We start from the raw sequence: 20,199 nt of genomic DNA, 5'->3' as shown, positions 1-20,199 counted from the left end.
CTGTTTTACTTGGATGCAATGTAAGATGCTTGCTGTCTGCAGGTAAAGATTTTGCTGTGCTGACAAATCCCAAGTTACCATAGCTAGTCTGTACAGGGGGTAAGATCCGGTAATCCCCTCTTTTTGTTTATGTACCATATCACTGTGGTGTTGTTCGTAATGACCTGAAGAGGCCCAGGGAACCAAAGATGATGTACAGACTTGACAGCTTTTATGACTGCCAACATCTCTTTGATACTTATGTGCCTTTGTCCTGACTGTCTCACAGGCCCTGCACCTTCACCCCTATGAAAACAGCTCCCCAAGAAAACTCTGAGGCATTTGTTGTAATAGACTGTATTAGAGCTGGAGGAGGTTTAGACTCAACTGGTCTAACCACCACCTTAACTCTTGTTTTACAAATCCCAGAACTGGAACCTGAAAAATTCAGAGGATGTTGGTGCTGAGAATAGACTGATTTTCCTCATGAGTATTCTTGCCAGGGTTATCATGGGAATCACAGAAGTCATAACCCCCAGGAACCTTGAGATATTCCCCGGAAGAAACCATAGACTGATTGGAAAAACTCAGGAACTGATATATCTAGAGATTTGCTTTGTCTACAAGTAGAATAGCTCTCTGGAGTGATGTATCCAAGAGGGGTCCCTATCAGATTATCAAACATCTGGAAATTTGAACTGCATGCGGCTGAGATCATATGATCAAATTTTCAGAAGTTCAAATGTTAAAAAAAAATAAATATAAAACAAAAACTTTCTTTTAACATTTTTGCAGAGGGCAAGCCCCCCTGCACCTCCCACGTGGGTGGCAGCTTCACTGACATCCCCTGCTAATTAAATATACCCAACTCTGAGACTGCACTACAGTGAGAAAAATGGTAAATTTCCCATTCTGAGGTGTACAGTGATCTCCGTTGAAAACATTCAAACTTCGAAAATTCAATCATATGGTCTCGGCCATATGCATTTTGAATTTCTGGATGTTCGATAATCTGAGAGGGATCCATCCAAGAGACATCCTGGAAAAACCATCTTGTGAGCAGGAATGAGAGAATATTTTTGAATGTTCAAATGTAAACTCAAACTAATAACGAAATCTTTGACCAAAGACAAGAATTGCTAACATTCAGAGAATGACTATGTAAAGATAAGTCAGTCATTCAAATATGAAAAAATGTGAATGCCCTGCACCCTGCAGTGAGTTTTAACTTGGGCAAGGCATTTTGGAAACATCAGTGGAGCTGAAGGGGACCTAAAGGGTAATGCAGAGAACTGAAAATGTGAGCCAAATACAAAGAATTTTAGGAAACTTCCGAAATCTTTGTGAACTGGATTCTGATAAGCATCCTTTAAGTATAGAGTTTACAGGTAGTTATCTTTCTCCAGAGAAAGAAGATGTAACAGGGAGTGAAGGGACATAATTTTGCACTTTGGAACCTTTACAAAAAGGTTGAGAAAAAACAGATCTAATACAAGCCACCACATTCTTTTTATTTTTGCACAAGAAAAATTCTTAAGTAAAAAATTGTACCAAGATGATCAGTGGTACTGCATTCATGACCCCCCCCCCCCCGGGTCAGCATCTTTTTGTAATGCTGGAGGAAACAAGGAAGATGTGTTTTTAGGAGGATTGGGAATCCCCTGAAAAGGATTGGGGCTCCTCCCACTCTGATATGTAATCTTGCTGGATAATTCTGATTACCCGTCTATCTAAAATTATCTGATTCTACAAGGAGAGATGCCAATTCAGGTTTTGGGATAGATTTAAGACATTTACAGGGTGGGATGGGGTAGAACTAAAATAGAAGAATAGAGCCAATCTGACGTTCTGAACTGTCCTTCATTCGTGGAGGCTCCACATTTCTTTCTGGGGCCTCCCTGCCACTGATTCTTAAATGCTGCTTCTCAGAGGTTCGCCAAAATTGCTTATTTTGAAATTTGAAGAATAAGAGCTTGAACTGAAAGGAAAATTCTTTGTAAATTTAGAGAAAGAGTGTTGAAAATTTTGGATAATCCCTTGTATAAATTTCCCCCTTTCATCAAATCATTTCAGGACCTCATCAGCTGAAGGACCAAATAAAACATCTTTAAAGGAAAATTGAGAATTTCAGCCTTAACATCTTCAGGAAGACATGACAGCATAACCAGTCTCATCACAGACCATGTAGCAGCTGCTCTAGAGACTGTGTCAACTGCATTATAGGAGCATTTTAAAGAATTATTAGTTACTTGGGACACAGAAGCCACAAACAAGTTAACAGATATTTTAGAGTCTGAAGAAGACCAAGAGGCAGACAACTGTCTCAAATTTTCAAAATATGACAGCAAAAACTTAAACATATGAACCTGGCTCTTTAACATTCTGAAAGTCAAAGTAACAGCAGAATAGACTGTTCGCAAATCTATCAAAAGCCTTGCCATATTTATGTGACAGAAAAAGGATTAGCACTGACAGCATTCTTAACTGCAGCTAGTTTAGAAAAAAAGAACTCACCTCAAGATCAGATCTGGGATTAGCAAAACAGTATTTATGACTCTATACAACCTATCACATTTCTTGGTTACAGGCAGGGCTGGATCTAGCACAAGGTGAACTAGGCAGGTGCCTAGGGCCAGGTACTGGCTGGGTAGGGGCTCAGCCCACCTATAGAAAATAATTAAGTAAATAGTATTCCTTCCAAAGAACAGAAACTTTAAGGTCTTCCAAGCATCAGGTACATGTACCTTCTGCACAGGTCTTTGTCAGCAGCACAGGTCTTGCATAGTGTCAGGAAAAAGCAAGCCACAGACGTAGAAGCAATATACTTTTTTTTCCAAGTATCAGCCCTACAAGCAAAACCACATCTGTGATGAGGAGAATTTGTTTACCCCTAGAAACAAACAATGTCTGTGAGCAGGAAATTTGAATTTTGACTCTCACTTTCTTCCTGAATGCACATTCTTACAAGCAGCTGCTCCAGTATGATAACTGCAAACTGCCCTTTCTAGGACAATGATTATTGCCTCCAGGATTAACTGCTCCAGGATGATGACTGCAAACTGTCTTCCATGAGAATTATAGAAAATTCAGGTAAATCATTGGGGAATCACAATTAGTTAGTAATAAATAAATCATTAGTGTCATAGCTATTAACTCAATTGTTCAGAAAACACATTTTTATCCACCCACCAAGGCCCTTGAGCATTGTCTGATTAAGTGACTGGCTCAAAGTCACACAGTATGCAAACTGAGCCAATAAGACTCAAACTCTGTACCATTGATTACATTAAGCAGCTCATTAAGAGCCTAGAGCCTTAATCCACTACAGTAACCACCAGACCTTCCTTAATGCCTTCATTTTCTGATAAAACACTGAGGATATTAGTCTGTCAATAATGTTAGTCATTAGTTTCATAGTTATTGTTCAAAAAATGCATTTCAAGTTAACTAGAGTTGTCTGGTACTAAGGGCTGTAAGCTGTTTACAGATAGCTTCCTATAGTCAAAAGTACAGGGTTTTAATTCCACCACCTTCATTTACCTACTCTGTGCCTTTCGGCAAGTCACTTAAATAGAGCTCCTGGGTTACCCCTTAAAAGGAACACTTTGTATGGTGAGTTTACCTGGTTATCAAACAGTTAAAAGAAAGCAGTAGTTAACATTTTTGCCTTTGCCCCCTCATTATTTTTGGCTTTGTTCAGAATTCTTGTGCAAAGAATTTGAGAGTTTTTTTTTCTCTATTCCTTGTAAAATTTGTGGCTCTTGACAAATTGTTGTGGATTGCAGTCATTAAATAATGACAGGCATGAATTTCAGACTTTGTATCCTTCAGAAAATGCATGCTAATGCAAAGCATTTAAATTCTTGCAACTTTCTGCATTTTATTCTAGCAACTTTTTAAGTATATAAGCGAAACATTTAAAATCTGTTAATGATTTGTGGTTCTTTGTCTGTGATTTGAGCTAAGAAGTTGAGAGAGCAGAGGGAGTTTGCAATGGGTTCTTCTGTATAGTTTTGACAGCAGCGAGCTGAGATACATTTCTGGTCCTTTATTTATGAATGTAGTCATTTACTTGTTCTCAAGCAGGTATATGAGGTGTACAAATACACAAATGGCTGTAAGTAATGGCTGTGTGTATATAGATACTTGGTTCATGCAACCCACAGCAGTTATGGTGTAACGGACGGAACTGATTGTGGTAAACAGGATCATCATATGCACCACATTCTTTGGGTGCAATCCTTGGTTTCCTTGTTTTGTTGATTGTTGGCAATGCATTTATTATATGACTATAAATATACTAGAGAGCATGAATTCTTTGAGTATAATGTTTATATGTTAACTGTGAACACATTTTTAATTAACATTGTTTTTTTTTTTCCAGTCACATGGGTGTCAAATGTGTTGGGTAAAACAGACTGGATGAGTAAGGCTATGAGCAGCTTTTGTAGTGCAGGGCTCAATTCCCTCAACCTTAATTTGTTTTCAATGTGATTCTGACCAAGTCACGTCATCAGACAGTGCTCCTAGGCTGCCCCTAAAAAGGGATACGTGCATCAAATGGACTGTCCTAAGCTGTAAGCAAATCAATTTCACATTTGCCTTTTGAATTTTTGCATCCATCACATAAGATGCTAATTAGTGCTTCACTATATACTGTCTGAGTCCTAGCATATATCAATACATGTGAGATTCAAGGGAAGAATAATTTTCTGTTGCTCATGCTAAGTTTGTTTTCAGTTTGAGAGACTTATTTGTTTAGCAAATGGCTGTCAGTGTTTTTTTTAACATCTGAAACCATTTTAAATTAAATCCAAAGCTATGTGATCATTGTAGAATTAAAAAAAAAAGTAAGAAATAGTATGTGCATTGACACATTTTAATAGCATTTTATGGTAACTCAAGAGGGACAGCCAAATAATGGGATATTGGTATAGCTGGAAGGAGCAGTCCATTACCCTGCCTAGGCCTCCATTTGACCATGATCTGGCTCTGGTTACTGGATGCTGACTATCAGGTACACTGCAGGCTGCATTAAAAGCATCCTCAAAGGCAGATAAAATTGGAAAAACAGCTGCAAGTTGTAGAAACTCCAGTTGCAGCAAATCAAGTCAACTAAAACAATGCCTTCATTTTTGCAAAAGTATCAAAAAAAGATAACTTCTGTGGAGGAGACTCCAAAGAAACACTATCTTTAAAAATATAGTTCTAATTGAGGAAAATTAACAGAAGAAACATCTTCCCAGTCCATTCTTAGTTTCTCTGACTCAGATTCATTTTCAGAGAGGGAGGGATTTTTTTTTCTTTCACCAGATAATTAGTCACTGTAAAACACATTAAAGGTGTGTAATAATCCCTTGGCTAAGCCTAATAAATCATCTTTCTCCAAAGAAAATTATGCAAGAGGAAGAATATTTTTAACATTTTGTTTCTTTTTCCTGAGGATACACTGGCAAAAAAACAACTGAAAGAATGATTACTGGCCTGGAATCAGGTACCCTAGATCAGCTATGATTGGCATCTCCCTGTGAAGGGCAATCCAACAGCCACAGAGGACATTCCAGACCTTTGGTCTATGGAGGCTTCTTGGGGAAGACAACCAGCGGGATCCTGAGATAAGGATGGGTGGTCGAATGACCCCAAAATGACCACAGCAGTAGTTGAGGTAAATCAGATGTCCATTGTATGGACAAAGGCTCTTTAACAACTTTTTTGTGCCTGGAGGAAGGGAGGTCCATGGAAGCAGCTTTCTGCTCTATGGTAAAAATGTATGTGAAAGTCTCAGCTAACTCCACTAGTGATAGTCATGCCTCCTTTTTAAAACACAGTGTTAAAAAAACACAAATAATGTCAACTTTAAAAAACACAAACTATAGCCCTTTCAAAACATAAATATACCAGAGAAACATAAAAAAACTCTGCCCACAAAATTTTTAAACTGATTTTTTCCACAGGAAACAAAAATGGTTCAAATAGTTCTGCTAGGACAGGCTACAAAAAAACACAATTCCCTAAAATACAGTAAAGAAAACTAATATATAAAAGCAAAATTTTCTTCAGAATAATAATGTGAAAGTTTTTTTTCCCTCCAAAGGGAACTTATCTTCCCAGCCTTAAAGAAAAACTAGCTGACTTACATTCATCTGAAACTGGAAGAGGACTGCACTTCAATAGAAAGGTCTTAAGTACTTTGTGCCCAAACCTACTATTTATAGCTCTGCTTGAGCTTATGAATGATTTAGGCAGGTTGAAGGTGAACTAAAGCTTTGAAATGGGACTGGCTGGCTGGCTGGGGTTATACTAGGCATGAATATCCCACAAAGTTTAGGCTACTACAGCGGAGATCTAACGACTAACATCAGTCATCCCAGGGATGGACTCCCCTTTCAACCATCAGTTTTCAAAATGCAAAGCAGTAATCTTTAAATATAAAAGAAACAAACAAAAACTAAATCACAATTGTTGGAAAAGACTTGAAGAAATAAAATACATTTAATTGTGTGGCTTTCAATAAACTGCTTAATAAAAAGAAAAGCAACAAAACAATGTACTACATCCGTCAGTTACAAGTAGCCAAAGAAGCTAATGATGCTACATAGAAAACACAATTACAGACTGGCTTTTAGAACTTGTGACACTGCAGCATGTGCTTCGGTGATCTGCAGTTCACAGAATGTAGTTTCACAATGACTAGTAAGATTCATTAAGTCTAAAGCTATACAGGTGCCATTAATAATTACTACCAAGGGAAGAACCAGTCAAAAAGCATCCTATGATGCCAATGATGGAAGCTCTGAACCCCTAATGTGGTGTTCAAACTAACCAGCAAGGCCAGTTATTAAACATCCAATGAGGTTTCAGCAGTGCCAGTGAGTAGACTGCTGGATCAATCACACTTTCCAGAAATTTAGTCTCACATTGTTTCATTGTGGATCTAGAGGTAAACCAGTAAGTGTGCTAAAAGCAGAATGGTCATTGCTTTCTGTAGAACAATGAAGTAACCACAACTAGGTTTAAAATCAAAATGCTCCATACAAAGCAGGGCTGTTGAGAGGTAATAGGATGAAAAAGTGATTAAATAATTTGCTTTAGACAGCTTGCTGCCCTCTCGGGGGGTTGCGGTGAGGTCCTAGATCCAAGATGCAGTGCAGATTTTAGTAATTATGAAGAGAAATGCTGCAGGAAACAAGAGACAGCAGGATCACTATGCATCCTGCAGTACTCGCATGGAAGCTCAAGCAGGTCTTTTAAATTAGGGTCACTGTATGCTTCCTTCTGTGTGCAAACCCCTTTGCCTTGAAATGTGATGGAATTAGGACCTCTTCCTAAACAGCTTTCACTTGGAAAAGGGTACAAATGGACTTACAAACTATTTGGGCAAAGGTAGAAGAAATCCTAGCAATCACAGAAAAGAGAAGACAGGACTTAATAAAAGGAATGCAAAATGGTACACTAAGTTGGGCAACACTGAAAAAATACAGAAATTCTGAGATAATATCACAATATCATTGAACATTTGTCATATAACTGTGTAGAGTCTAGTTTTAAATAAATATTCAGTGACAAGACATACATTTCTACATGCAATTAACATTTCAGCTTTTTTACTTTAAATTTACAAGAAATTAATTTTTGCAAAATAACTGGTCCAGGGAGATAAAAAAATGTTTCTAACCACTTTATTTGCTTTTACTGCAAACACATGATGTATTTTTAATAACTGCCCAAGTTAGTCGAATAAGCCTATTATCTACATGAATACATCACTGAATTGCAAACAATGAATGTTCTGAAACAGTTGTCACAAAAGTTTAGGGGTAAATACATGAGAAAAGGCAGCCAAACACATCATAATCATAATTTTGCCCCACTGCTTAAATTCACCACTACTAGTGAATACAGTGTAAAAAATTGCAAGGCAAATGGGAGTTCCATGTTTCATGGATGCAGGTAACAAATCATAAAGTTAAAAGACATAAAAAGGAGGAGAGTAACATAAAGTAAGTGGATAAAGGATATCCTTAAAAATAAAAAAAATGATCCTTGTCATTTCTGAACCTACAGCCCGAAAAATAATTTCCTTCTGAAAGAAACACAGGCTGATGTAACTCACACCACTACTAAATTACATTAAGTAGTCTCTTGATGACAGTGAAACAGACATCTAGACCAGCTGTTTAGGATATGGGAAGGTTGCTGTCATTTCAACATTCAAATGGAGATGGTGGTGGACTAAACGTTATTGAACCCAAACTGCTTAAAAATGTCTGAACTCATGAAACTAGTTCCTTACCTTCTCATTTTGACACTGCCAATGTCAGTGTACAGGTTCAATAGGGACCGGATGCAGATGGGCTGGGCCATAATCTCACTCAGCTGTGGGCGCTTTGAAGGATCCAGATTGAGCATGCTCAGTATGAGCTGACGCAGCTCTGGACTGTAACGGTCAGAAATAGGAGCAAATGTGCCACTCATAATCTTCAGTACAAGAGCGGGGAGATTCTACAGAAAAATGTAAATATTCATATAATTAATTCACAAAAAGGTTACATAGTTTTGCTTGATAAAGTATTTAAAAAGGTATTAGTAACCTTGGATTTGGGGACAACATTTCAACAGAGCTTGATCTAACAAAGGCTTTTAATTTAATATAGTAACTGATTCTGGAATTCTGTACATCTTAGACTGACTGAATATTAACAGTTACAGTTAGCTAAAAATATAAATGTCTATGTGGAAGAAAGCAACAAGCAAATCCATAAGGGAAAATATAAAAAAAAATGGAAATCATTAAGTGGCATGCCTCAGTGCCAGTCTGAGCACCCCTACTATTTGTTATATTTATTTATGATATATAATCTAGGAATAAAATGCAGGTTGTGTAGGTATACTTAGTATAACTGTGTATCTTTAAAGAGAGACTGCAGTTAATTATAATAAGTGGATTCATTGACCTTATGTGTTTTTTTCATCAGCCAGTATTTGGTATAACAGTGGCATATTCCCTCCAAAGAAAATAAAACACGTCTTGCTCTTGCCCTTGATAGGGACTGTTGTAGGATGACATGAAGCTCCATTATATATCCGATATTGTTCTTAAAATGGAGAGATGACAAGTCAGCAAACAAAGGACAGTATTATTGCTGAAATTCAATTAATCCTCAAGTCTTGGTGAGTACCTTCACAAGGTGGACCCTGTTTTTCACAAAATCTCACCAAGACAACACTGATATGTAGACTGTATTCATTTAGCAAACATCATGGACAGAAGTAGGTCAAAAATTAAAAAAAAAGCTAGCTGGGTGTGTAAGACCCAGGATAAAAAAGTGCCCAATCCTGGTAGGCAGACTGGTGCCAGGACTGGAAAAAATGACAGTGTAGAATCCTCAAAATACAGAAACATTCCTATAATGGGGCCAGGCCAGGCCCAGGGGGAGGGTGGCTTGCCTTTTGTAGAAGGAAGTAGCAGTCCACAAAAAACGATGGGACAAAGAAGAGCCATAAAGATGACAGAGTGGACTACTGAGGATAAAAAATAAATTATATATTATTACCATTATGCAAATAGCCCAGAATTTCCACACACAAGATATACAAAAAGATTAAGAGAAAGTAGAGGAAAGAATAATTCCACAAGAAAAACTGTCAGAAGCCTCAAATAAAAAAATTATGTTCATTAATACAACAGATTTGTGGAAAACAGTATATAGACCAAGATACTTTGATCTGTTTGGAAAAAGAAGCATCTGAGGAAGTGTGAAAATATAAATAAAACCTAGAGATTTTTGAAAAGTATAAAAAAAGAAACATGGACATGGGAAATAAAGAGATTTGATATGGTGCAACATTTATGCAAATGCAAAAGTCAAATTAATCAATATAAAGAAAACAGTCTCAAGATATTCAAAGAAAAATACAGGCAAAGGCATCCAGATATGGAAAATTTCACAACAAAAAAAATAATATCACAAAGAGGGAATGTAGAAAACAAGATTAGTAAAGCAGAAGTTAAAAAAAAATAGAAGTTGAAGTTAGAGTGCCTGCAAAGTGAAGGATTTGGTGTAGAAGGTCTAACACAGGTTACTTCACAGCATGATGGAACGAGGAGAAACAAGATCAGGAGACATCTGAAGAAATACGGACAAAAAACAGATTTAATATGATGTAATATTTATGCAAAGGAGAAAGCAAAACTAATCAATACAAGAAGAGCAGCATCACATATATTTGAAGAGAAATACAGGCAAAGGAATACGGACATGGAAAACTTCACAATACAAAAAATAAGAAGACAAAGAGGAAAAGTAGAAAAGGGGATTCGTAATGGAGAAGTTAAAGAAATTGCGGTTATAGAGTACCTGCAAAGTGAAGGATTCAATGTAGAAAATCTAATTCAAAAAACAACACAACAGGATAGAGCAATGAACATCCACATTAAGGAGGAAACCAGTGGAATGGGAAGCAATTGGTCAGGTGCCATGTGAGGATATTTTGGAGCCTTCCACTGGAAACCAGTACAAATGTTCACTTGAGACTGGATAGCAAAGAAAGGAACAGGAAACTGTGGAAACTCTGACGCAGTCACTGTTGAGGAGTGATAGTCCAATGAGTTCCCATATGACAGAGCAACAAATGGCACAGAACGAAATTGAAGAGAATGTACCACAGGAAGATGCTATAGAACTTTCTACAGAATGCCCAAAGGCAATGGAAAATAATAATGTGCCCTCAGTTTAGAAGAAATGAGCTAAAAGAAAAGTTGCTTGATTTAATAGAGATAGACATCTTAAGAACAATGAAACAAATAGACTGCAGGAGGTCAATAAAACCCAAAAAGTCAGAAGTGTGACAAAACAAATGAACACAGTAATTAGGACTGTCAAGAGAGATCCATATGATAAAACAGAAGTAAACAGGATATATTACTGTGCAGAAAAAATAATAACTGATAAGCTCTACCACAAAAACACAGGGTAGTGAGGGAAAGGAAGGGGAGAATCGAATACCATCATGAAAGTATCAGATAGAGAAAACTATAAAACAAGACAAGAAGGGTCACTGTTAGAAGAATATAGAAGATGAAGAGATCAACAAAAATACTCAAAAAGATAGCTGTGATAAAAGCAATGTGCAGTATTAGATCAGGATCTATCATGCACTATTGCAAATAAACAAAAAATCTCAGCAGAAAAACTTAGAAGATAAGCAGATAAATATAAAGGAAAAATACAAAATAAGCAATTTATTAATGACCCCAAAAAAGATGATTTATAGAGAATTGGGAAACAAGGAATTGAAAGACCACCAAAAAAAGAATAAATGGATATATTTTGGAGAAGTATTTATGAAGACCCTGTGGAACATAAAGATGCTAAATAGACACAAGAAGTAAAAGAAAAAAATAAGTTTAAAGGTATGGGATATGAAATGGGATGAAGTAACAGTCAGAGAGATTGAAACAATTAAGAAAAACCTCTAATTGGAAAACCACAGGCCCAGATGCAGTACCTAACTTCTGGTTAAAAAGTATTAACATTTTTGCATGAAGATTTAGGCATGAGTAAGAACTATTTATATGCTTACCCCAAACAGACACCAACCTGGCTAACAGGAAAAACAATGCTCCTACTTAAGACTGAACCTGCAAGCTACCCTAAAAATTATAGGCCAATAACTTGCCTTCCAACAACGTATAAACTATACATTGGAACTGATGCCAACAGAGTTTATAATCATTTAGAAGAAAACTCAACTATGGCAATAGAACAAAAGGGCAATAAAAGAAAGTCATATGGAACAAAGGATCTCTTGTTGTTAAATAAAGTCATAGTGGAGAAGAGAAGAGAGTGCTTAAAAATGCATAAGCCACACTCTACACTGATCGACTACATTACAGTGACCATGAAACAGTGGCAGACCACTTTGCAGTTAAGCCATGATAAAGGACAGATCATTATTCCAGGGATAAATATTCAAATGTGGATATTCCAGGGTGACTCTGTCACCACTGCTAATCTCTCTTGCCCTTAACCCATTAAGCTGTCTACTTAACAGCTTAGGCCATGGCTATAATTTGGCTCCTAGAAAACAAAACGTATCTGCTCAGATGAGACTACTTATTTGAAACACAAATCTGACATAACTACCAGATTCAAATTTCGTGGGTACAGAAGTGGTGACATATCTATGGCTAGTAATAAGGTTTGTTCTATGGAGAGAATGGACTTACTTACATACAAGACACATGCTACCAAACCATCCCAACCTCTCAGATTCATGACTACATATGCTCGTAATTCCAACCGCCCAAGTGTACGGAGGCATTGGAACATTCTACAATGTGATTTGGACATCAACAGCATTATCCCTGACAATTGCCTATTTTCTTACAGGAAAGGCAAAAACCTTAACTCTTTTTTCAATCATTATAAACATAGGGACAATAATAGACATGATTTGGTACAAACAACACTTTCTGGTGAACCGTTACATGGTTGTTTTCCATGTGGACATTGCAATAATTGCAAATACATAAACAAGTCCAAATAATTTTCTAGTCGCAATTGCCCCCAGGTTTTTGATCTGAAGTTCTTTTCAAATTGTTCCAGTGATTGGATAATCTATTTGGCCTCTTGCAATTGTGGTTCATTTTATGTTGGACAAACGTCCAGACCTCTCAGAATACGTATCTCTGAACACATCAGTAACATCAAACAAAAAAGGATGCACTATGCTCTCTATAAACATACACTAGTTCATCCAACATGCAAGTTCAATTTTATTGTTATTGATATGATTTTTGGGAATAGGGCAAACAAAACTGGATGGCATTCCATATTAAATATAAAAGAAAAGAAATGGATTATTAGACTGGGAGGGTTGTTCCCCCCGGGACTCAATGAACACCTTTAGGACTCAGACAATAGGATGCTTGTTTATTGTATATATACAGCTTTTGTATGTCATGATTTTCTTATACACTGAAGAAGGCTGTGCTTTGCCAGCCGAAACCGGTTTGTAACTGCTGCAATATGCTGTGATTTTGTTTATTCAATACAGATTATTATTCTAGTCACTGTTTGCTGGCTCTCATTCTTTGTTCCTGATTAAAACAGTATAGCTCATCAGATGAGGAACTGAAAGCACAAATGCAAGTTGTCAACATTTTTTCAGATGATATAAGAATGCCATTTGGTCTTTATAAATTTGCAAAAGCAACCTTTAAATCAGGAAAACTCAGTTTGGGACAAGAATGTTATATAAAAGAACTTGAGCAAGAGGGAGTGCACAAATATTTGGGAATTGATGAAGGATCAACAATAAAACATGAAAAAAATGTGAATAAAACTTAGTAAGGAACACTTTAAAAGACTTAAATTAACCCTGAAAACAGCACTGATGTCTAGGAACAAAATTCAAGCTATAAACCAATTTGCTCTTCCTGTCCTAACTTATAGTTCTTGAGTGATTGACTGTCCCCAAAACGTGTTGTACAGATTACACAGGAAAACAAGAAAGATGCTTCATGCTCACCAAAAGATTTATAAAAATCAGTACATACCAAGATTATATATCCCCATTATGACGGAGGAATGGCCCTCCTTGAAACTAATTACATGTATAGATCTGCACTTGTGGGATTGCACACATATCTGCTGAACTCACAAGACCCAAACCTAGTGAAAGTTTTGAAACATGAGGAGTATAAATCTAAGATGACTTCTCTGCTTAGTCTTGCAGATGCACATCGGCATCAAGCAGGAATGGAAATCAAACCAGGAGTAGATATAAATCAGGCAGCAACTGAATGTGCCAAAAACAAAAGAAAGAATATAAGATGAAGGACCAGATGAGAAGGCAAGAAATATGGAAAATGCATAAGTAAAGTTGCAAGTGTGACGGCCGTGCCCTGGCCCAGCAATCAAGGAGCCTCAATCCTCACCACTAACACCAGGGAGGGCATCTCATACAAGAGGAAAGGATAACAAATACACACAGTAAAGTACAATTTCCCTTAAGTGCACATAGAGATCACAGTCAGTCTGGGGCTTGTGGCTCCCTTGCTCCCCAGCTCCCCAATAAGATTCCCCACTGGCACAGCTATAGGGTCTAGATCTCAGCCTAGCTGGCAAGCTAACCTCCAGTACCCTCTCTGTCCACTAGTGCTTCGTGTCCCTGCCCAGATAGCTGACACAGCACACATACTTTGAGATAAGTATTTATGCAACTTCACAGACACTCCTGGGAAAGGCTGACACAGATTATCCAGCTGTGCCCCTTTACCCAAACTATACAGTAGTAATTACTGCCACCACCAGCTAATACTTATCAGCTACCCAAAGGCCCTTAAAAGGGTGTCCAATTATTACTGTGCAATATTATTATCCAATTGGTACATGTGACTAATCAGTCTAAGGCTTATTAGAGTGGCTTTGTACAATAAACTCTATAAATATGCAATGTACTCTAGAGCTTAACTTAACTCTACACAAACCAGCCACAGGTAAAAGTTTTTTAAAATATTTAATAATAAATAATTAAAAACACAAGACAATACTACTACACCACAATGCTACTCAAGATTTCAGAGATCACACACAAACTTAAAATAATTCCGTAGTACAGTTCTGACATAGCAGAAAAACACTTAAGTCTAATCTTTATAGTCCTAGCTATTTCTACAAGAAAACATACTTCTAAAGTAACTTACTTTCATAAAGCAAGGCAGTGCTGACAGTCCGATATCAAGATCAAAATGCTTACAGTCTCTCTCTTTCAACAATAGTTTGATCACTCACAAACATCTCTGCTGGGCCCTCCCAGATTACATCATTTTGACACTTAGGTTTTCCCAGTATACACATTACATCATTTTGACACTTAAGTCTGGAGCTCCCAGGCCAACAGGCTACATTATTTAGCAAGCTAACACCTGCTCAGGAAACTACAACAATAAAAGGCATCTCACATGTACACTCTAGTAATTATTCCTTAAGTTAAAACACTAGAAAGAATGTGATAGCCCAGGCCAAATGACTCCAAGCTCTACACATCAAAGAACATACAAGACACAATTTTAATTTCAAAGAACATTTGAAATGCTTGGCTTAGTTTTCCTTACAGCAGATGGCAATGTTGCTACAATCCTGAAGTTCACATTTGACAGTGTTTTCTTTCATTAAAGAAACAAGCCTGTATTTTACATTTATATTTACAAATGATAGAATTATGTATCAAATTCTATTTGGCTAGGGTGGCAGCCTTCACCAGTCTTCCCCAATCTTCACATCAAGTATAGGAAACTTCTGGAACAACTTAATGTTGATTAGGATCAAACACAAGAATGGTTAAGGAGAGGAAAATTCAAACTAAGATATGAAAGGTTAATACTGGCGGCCCAAGACAGTGAACTACGTACATGTTGGTTTACAAAGTCCAATGTACATGTGGGAAAAACAGACAAATGTAGGTTTTGTAAAACAGAACTGGAAACAGCTGCACCCCTCATTGTTGGCTGTGACATACTAATGGCAGAATAACTGCATACTGAAAGGCACAATAATGTGGCAAGACTGTTGCACTGGGGATTGTGCAAACACTATGGTATTGAAGTGGCTGAAAAACACTGGAAACATTAGCCACAAAGCATCATAGAAAATGATGACAGTCTACATCACATGGGATCACCCTTTACAAACAGTTCAAAAGATAGATGCTAGAAAACCGGATATAGTGGTCCATGAAAAGAAGACAAAAAAAAGTAGCACTGATCATTGAAATCACCACATCCAGTGACTACAGTGTCGTGTGTACAGAGAGACACAAAGTCATAAAATATCAGGATTTGCAGCAGAAATGAGAGCAATGTGGAAGAAAGGTACACAGACAGTTCCAATAGTAATAGGAGCAATGGGTCTTATAAAAAGAATCTACAGTCGTATTTAGATACACTACCAATACATGTAACCCCATATGAATTGCAGGAGGAGTCATTACTGGGCACAATGTGGGTGCTGCGAAGATCACTTCAGGCTGACATCAAAGATCAAAACAATACTAATTTCATGAACTTTAATCGTACTTTGACTTAGGAATGGGGTCCATTCCCTTCATGGTATTAGAAACCCCAAAAAAATATGGAGAAATTAAAAAAGGGAGATTCCATATTTTGTTTTATAATACAGAAATTCCATGCAGAAATTAGTGCCTGCATGTGTGCACATACACTCAGTGAATATCAATTGCCTAAAAAACACATCTGTCCAAAGTTACTTTCTTTATTTTATTACATTTTTATATTTTGTTATAGGAGAAAAAGAAAGTTTTTTTTAGAAGTAAACATACATATATGCAATATCCTGCAGTTTACTCCAGTTTTATGTATATCCCAAAATAAATTACCTTGTTGAAAAGTAAGAATTCAATCTACTGCATTGTAGTGTAAAATCTCTTGTGCTTACCAACTAAGAACTATTGAGCAGTAACGCTATATGTGGTTGATGTGTAAATGGTCAATTGTTATCCTCCTCATCCCATTTCCTAGCTGTCTGACATAACAAGGTTATACATTCCTTGGGGGGGGGCAGCTAAAGCTGTCAGTTATGTCCCAGAATCCCTCCTCAACAATGTAGTTCACTCTCTCCCCACACCTGGCTGACTTGTTATTTTGGATCAGGGCTCTGCAGGGAAATCATTACTATAAGCAATCGTCTGAAGTATGCAAGGAGGAGATAAGAGCATCCCTGTATGGTCAAACCCTGACAGCTGTAAAGGGCTCTGTTGAATACTCTTCCCACTTTCCTGCGCAATTCCTAATATTCATTATATATGCAGAGGCCTCTGGAGTAGCACCAGCAGTCTCTATGAATAACTACTAGTTCTTGGCTATAAACCATACCCCTCCCTCCCAAGATAGGTAAGCTGGTAAAAATGTTCACCCTCTTCTCCTTAGTTGACTCTTCAGGGATCAGACTCACTAATAAAACTTGAGTTGACTGGATCATAGGCAGCCACTGTCCATTGGGGAGGGGGGAGAAATATACCATACCAGAGAATTATATGTGTGAATATACGAGAATTTGCATGCAGTAGAATGGTTAGATGTAGGCAATGTTTTGCAAAACATGTGGTACAAGATCATTCTGATGAAAATAATAATAATACAAATAAAAATTATCTTTGCTTCTTTGTGAAATACATCAGGTTAGAAATTTTGAACACTGATTTGAAGTGGAAGAAGAACTAAATTGGAAGGAATACATCTGGCAAATAGGATTAGATGCCGGCAGTTTCTCATGGCTTAATGATAAAAAGAATTTTAAAAATGTTTTAAGAAAGAAAGAGTTAAAACATTAATCTTACATTGTGATCATATGATCAATTTCTATATATTTAAATTATGTGGTGTTTTCAGGGTTTTGCCTGATGAAATTCTCTGTACGAAAACGTAAGTGCTTACCTGCACCCTATTCAAATTATTTATTAAGTATTTTGTGGCAGTTTTTAATTTATATTTGTTTTTGCATGGTCAGCGAGTTCTGTGGATTTCTTATTTTTCATTATTTGGCACCATTGAATTTTCAAACTCAGTTCAATTATCCCAACCAAATTCAAGTTTTTAGTGTTGCTGCTGGACTTCACATTGCATGACACACCAGCAAGTTTCTTTGTTAGATAATGGTGAAGGGTCTGTAAGGAAGACTGTGAGTCACCCTGATTGTACATTTATGTTGACAAACCATCCTGCTTCAGCTTTGGGAGCTGAGGCTGTGGCAACAGTATGGAGAGTGTATTGCACGATTGTTTGGTGGGTCTCAGCAATCCATTTGATGAAGATGTCATGTTTCCGTACCAACTAGTGCATATTTAAATATGGAGTTTAATAATTTGGAGAACAGCTTTTTAAAATTGAAAATATTACACTGGGACATTTTGTTTTTTTTTTTGAAAGTTAAAAGGGTCCTGAGAGACTTGAGAGTTTTACAAAACCATCTGAAAATTTGTCAGCAGAGTTAATAGAGGCATGGAGAATTTTAAATTAAAAATACTGATTTACAATACATGCAACTTTTATCAGAGGAGAACAAGCGTGAGATTGGGGAGCTTAATACGTCAACTGTTGAATCATACAACATTTTGAAAACATCCAGTCCATCTGCCAATTTTGAAATGAAGACGGAAAGGATTAATGGCAAAGTTACAGCAGAAAATGAAGTGCAAAAGCAGAAGCTTAAAAAGTTCCAAAGAGAGAAAAAAAAAAGACTGAAGATAGTTTAGTTTTTGAATTGAAAGTGAGCAACTAGCATACGAAGGTTGGAGGTGAACCAGAAGGTGTGCTATCTAATCGTGGTATGACAAGAGATGGACGGGTTTATGAAGGAAGGGTTCATAGGTGAGAGAGAATGAACATCAACAAAGAAGCTGATGCAGTTAGAAGGCATGATTCAGCCAGTGAGCGACCTTTTCAGGATTTTTAGAATGCAGAGATATTTCAGGATGGAGTAACGGGAAAAAGAACGTGGGCACAAATTGCGGTTCAGTCTCCTCATTCAAACAGGTGCAACAACTCATCCAAACAGGTGCAACAACCAGTAGAAACAGTGGAAAAAGAGTTTCAGAAAACAGTTCAACATTTTGAGTCTCACGGTACTGTTATTACTTCTTTTAAAGTTGTGAAATTATCTTAAGTTATTTTAAATAATGAACATTTAAGACTGTTGAACAAAGGTTTGTACTTTGTACCAGCCAAAAGGGATAATGTTATACATACTATTAATTGTTTTAGACAATTTGTTAGAAAACTGTATTTGAAGTTTTTATATAATAATAGTTTGGAAAGCAATGATTGTTTTTTTTAGAAAACCGAAGTGTTTTCAATCCCCCATTGAAACCTGAACTGGAAGCTTTTCTGAAAGCAGAAAATGATGTAAGAAACTTGTTGAAATCCAAACCTGTTAAAAAGAAGTTATGTTCTTACCATAACATTCTAGCTGTGTTGTCCGTCTTCATTTATTCTTGACTGCTGGGTTCTGGTTTCAATCCTCGGAACTGACTCAGCTGTTATAAGAAGCTTGTGCCAGCCAGAAATTCTCAGTCCAAGTGAAGAAACCAAGCCATCAGCTTGAGATTTTGTAGGTTGGGGTAGACCAGGCCCTGAGGATGAGATAACAGGTCCGGAGTTGGATCCAAAATCCACGGGCGGCAAACTTAAGTGAAAGAAAGTTGAACCAGACTTGATGGTGTCAATAAGGTGCAATGAGAATCACTTTGTTTCTCAACCATTGGGCTTTCTTCAGAAATTGAGGAATTGGTGGGAAGGCATAAAGAAGTCCCGGGGCCAATCATGTCTCTCGGAGACTTCCCCCAAGGAAAGACTAGGGCAAAGTAGCTCCTGCATTTGTGGTTTATAGGAGAGGTGAACATGTTGCAGCAAGGCTGACCCCATCAACGAAAGATCTTCGTCTCTACATTGAGATTGAAAGACCACTCATGAGGCAGGAGAATGTACTTTCTCAGTTTGTCTGTAATCATGTTGGAGTTCCCCGGAATGTGCATTGCTATCAGAAAGGAGTTGGAGGTGATTGCCCATTGCCAAAGTCTTAGGGCTTTTCAACATAGAGGGTGGGATCTGGTTCCCCCCTGTTTGTTTATGTACCAGACCACTGACGTGTTGTCTGACTGAATAGCAACTGTCCCTGAAGCGAGGGTATTTTGGAATGCTTACAACGCTAAGAGCACTACCCTCAATTCCAGCACTTTGATATAAAATTGTCCTCTTGAGGTGATCAAGTGCCTTGGATTGTTTTTCCCTGAAAATGCTCCTACCACATCAGGGATGTGGTCACTACGGCCTTGGGCTGAGAGGGGCAGAAAGAGCAACTCCATAAATTCTCTTCTGGATTCATCCACCAAGATAAATCCTGCTTGCATCAGTTGGTTATGCAAATTGGGTGGCACACTGGGTGAGTTAGAAGTGCTCACTGTGATGCCAGGAGCCACTGAAGCAGCCTCATGTGGTACCTCATCAGAGGAACTAGGGTGATTGCTGCTGCCATGGACCCAAGGAGCTGTAAGATTAGACAAGCAAGAACTTTGTCTTGAGAGAGTATCACTTGACCTCAACATTACCAGTCTGCAAAGAGGAAGAGCAGCCATGCAGGATTGTGTGTTTAGTCTTGCTCAGATTAATTCTATGCCCTGTGTGGAGGATAGTTTTGACTT

At 37.5% G+C, this 20,199-nt stretch overlaps 1 protein-coding gene across 1 annotated transcript in view; it reads right to left on the bottom strand.

Annotated features, from left to right (window-relative positions):
• NEK8 (NIMA related kinase 8) overlaps positions 1 to 20,199 on the bottom strand; it is an 806,012-nt gene that overhangs the window by 575,032 nt on the left and 210,781 nt on the right. The window contains exon 5 of the mRNA XM_044054419.1: positions 8,273 to 8,481. Coding sequence (XP_043910354.1) covers positions 8,273 to 8,481 — 209 coding nt within the window. The remainder of the gene's footprint in view (positions 1 to 8,272; positions 8,482 to 20,199) is intronic.

This window comes from Protopterus annectens, chromosome 13.part0 (assembly GCF_019279795.1).
Source record: "Protopterus annectens isolate FY-2018-M chromosome 13.part0, PAN1.0, whole genome shotgun sequence".
Lineage (NCBI taxonomy): Eukaryota > Metazoa > Chordata > Ceratodontiformes > Protopteridae > Protopterus > Protopterus annectens.
This window is presented reverse-complemented; position numbering and strand designations above follow the sequence as displayed.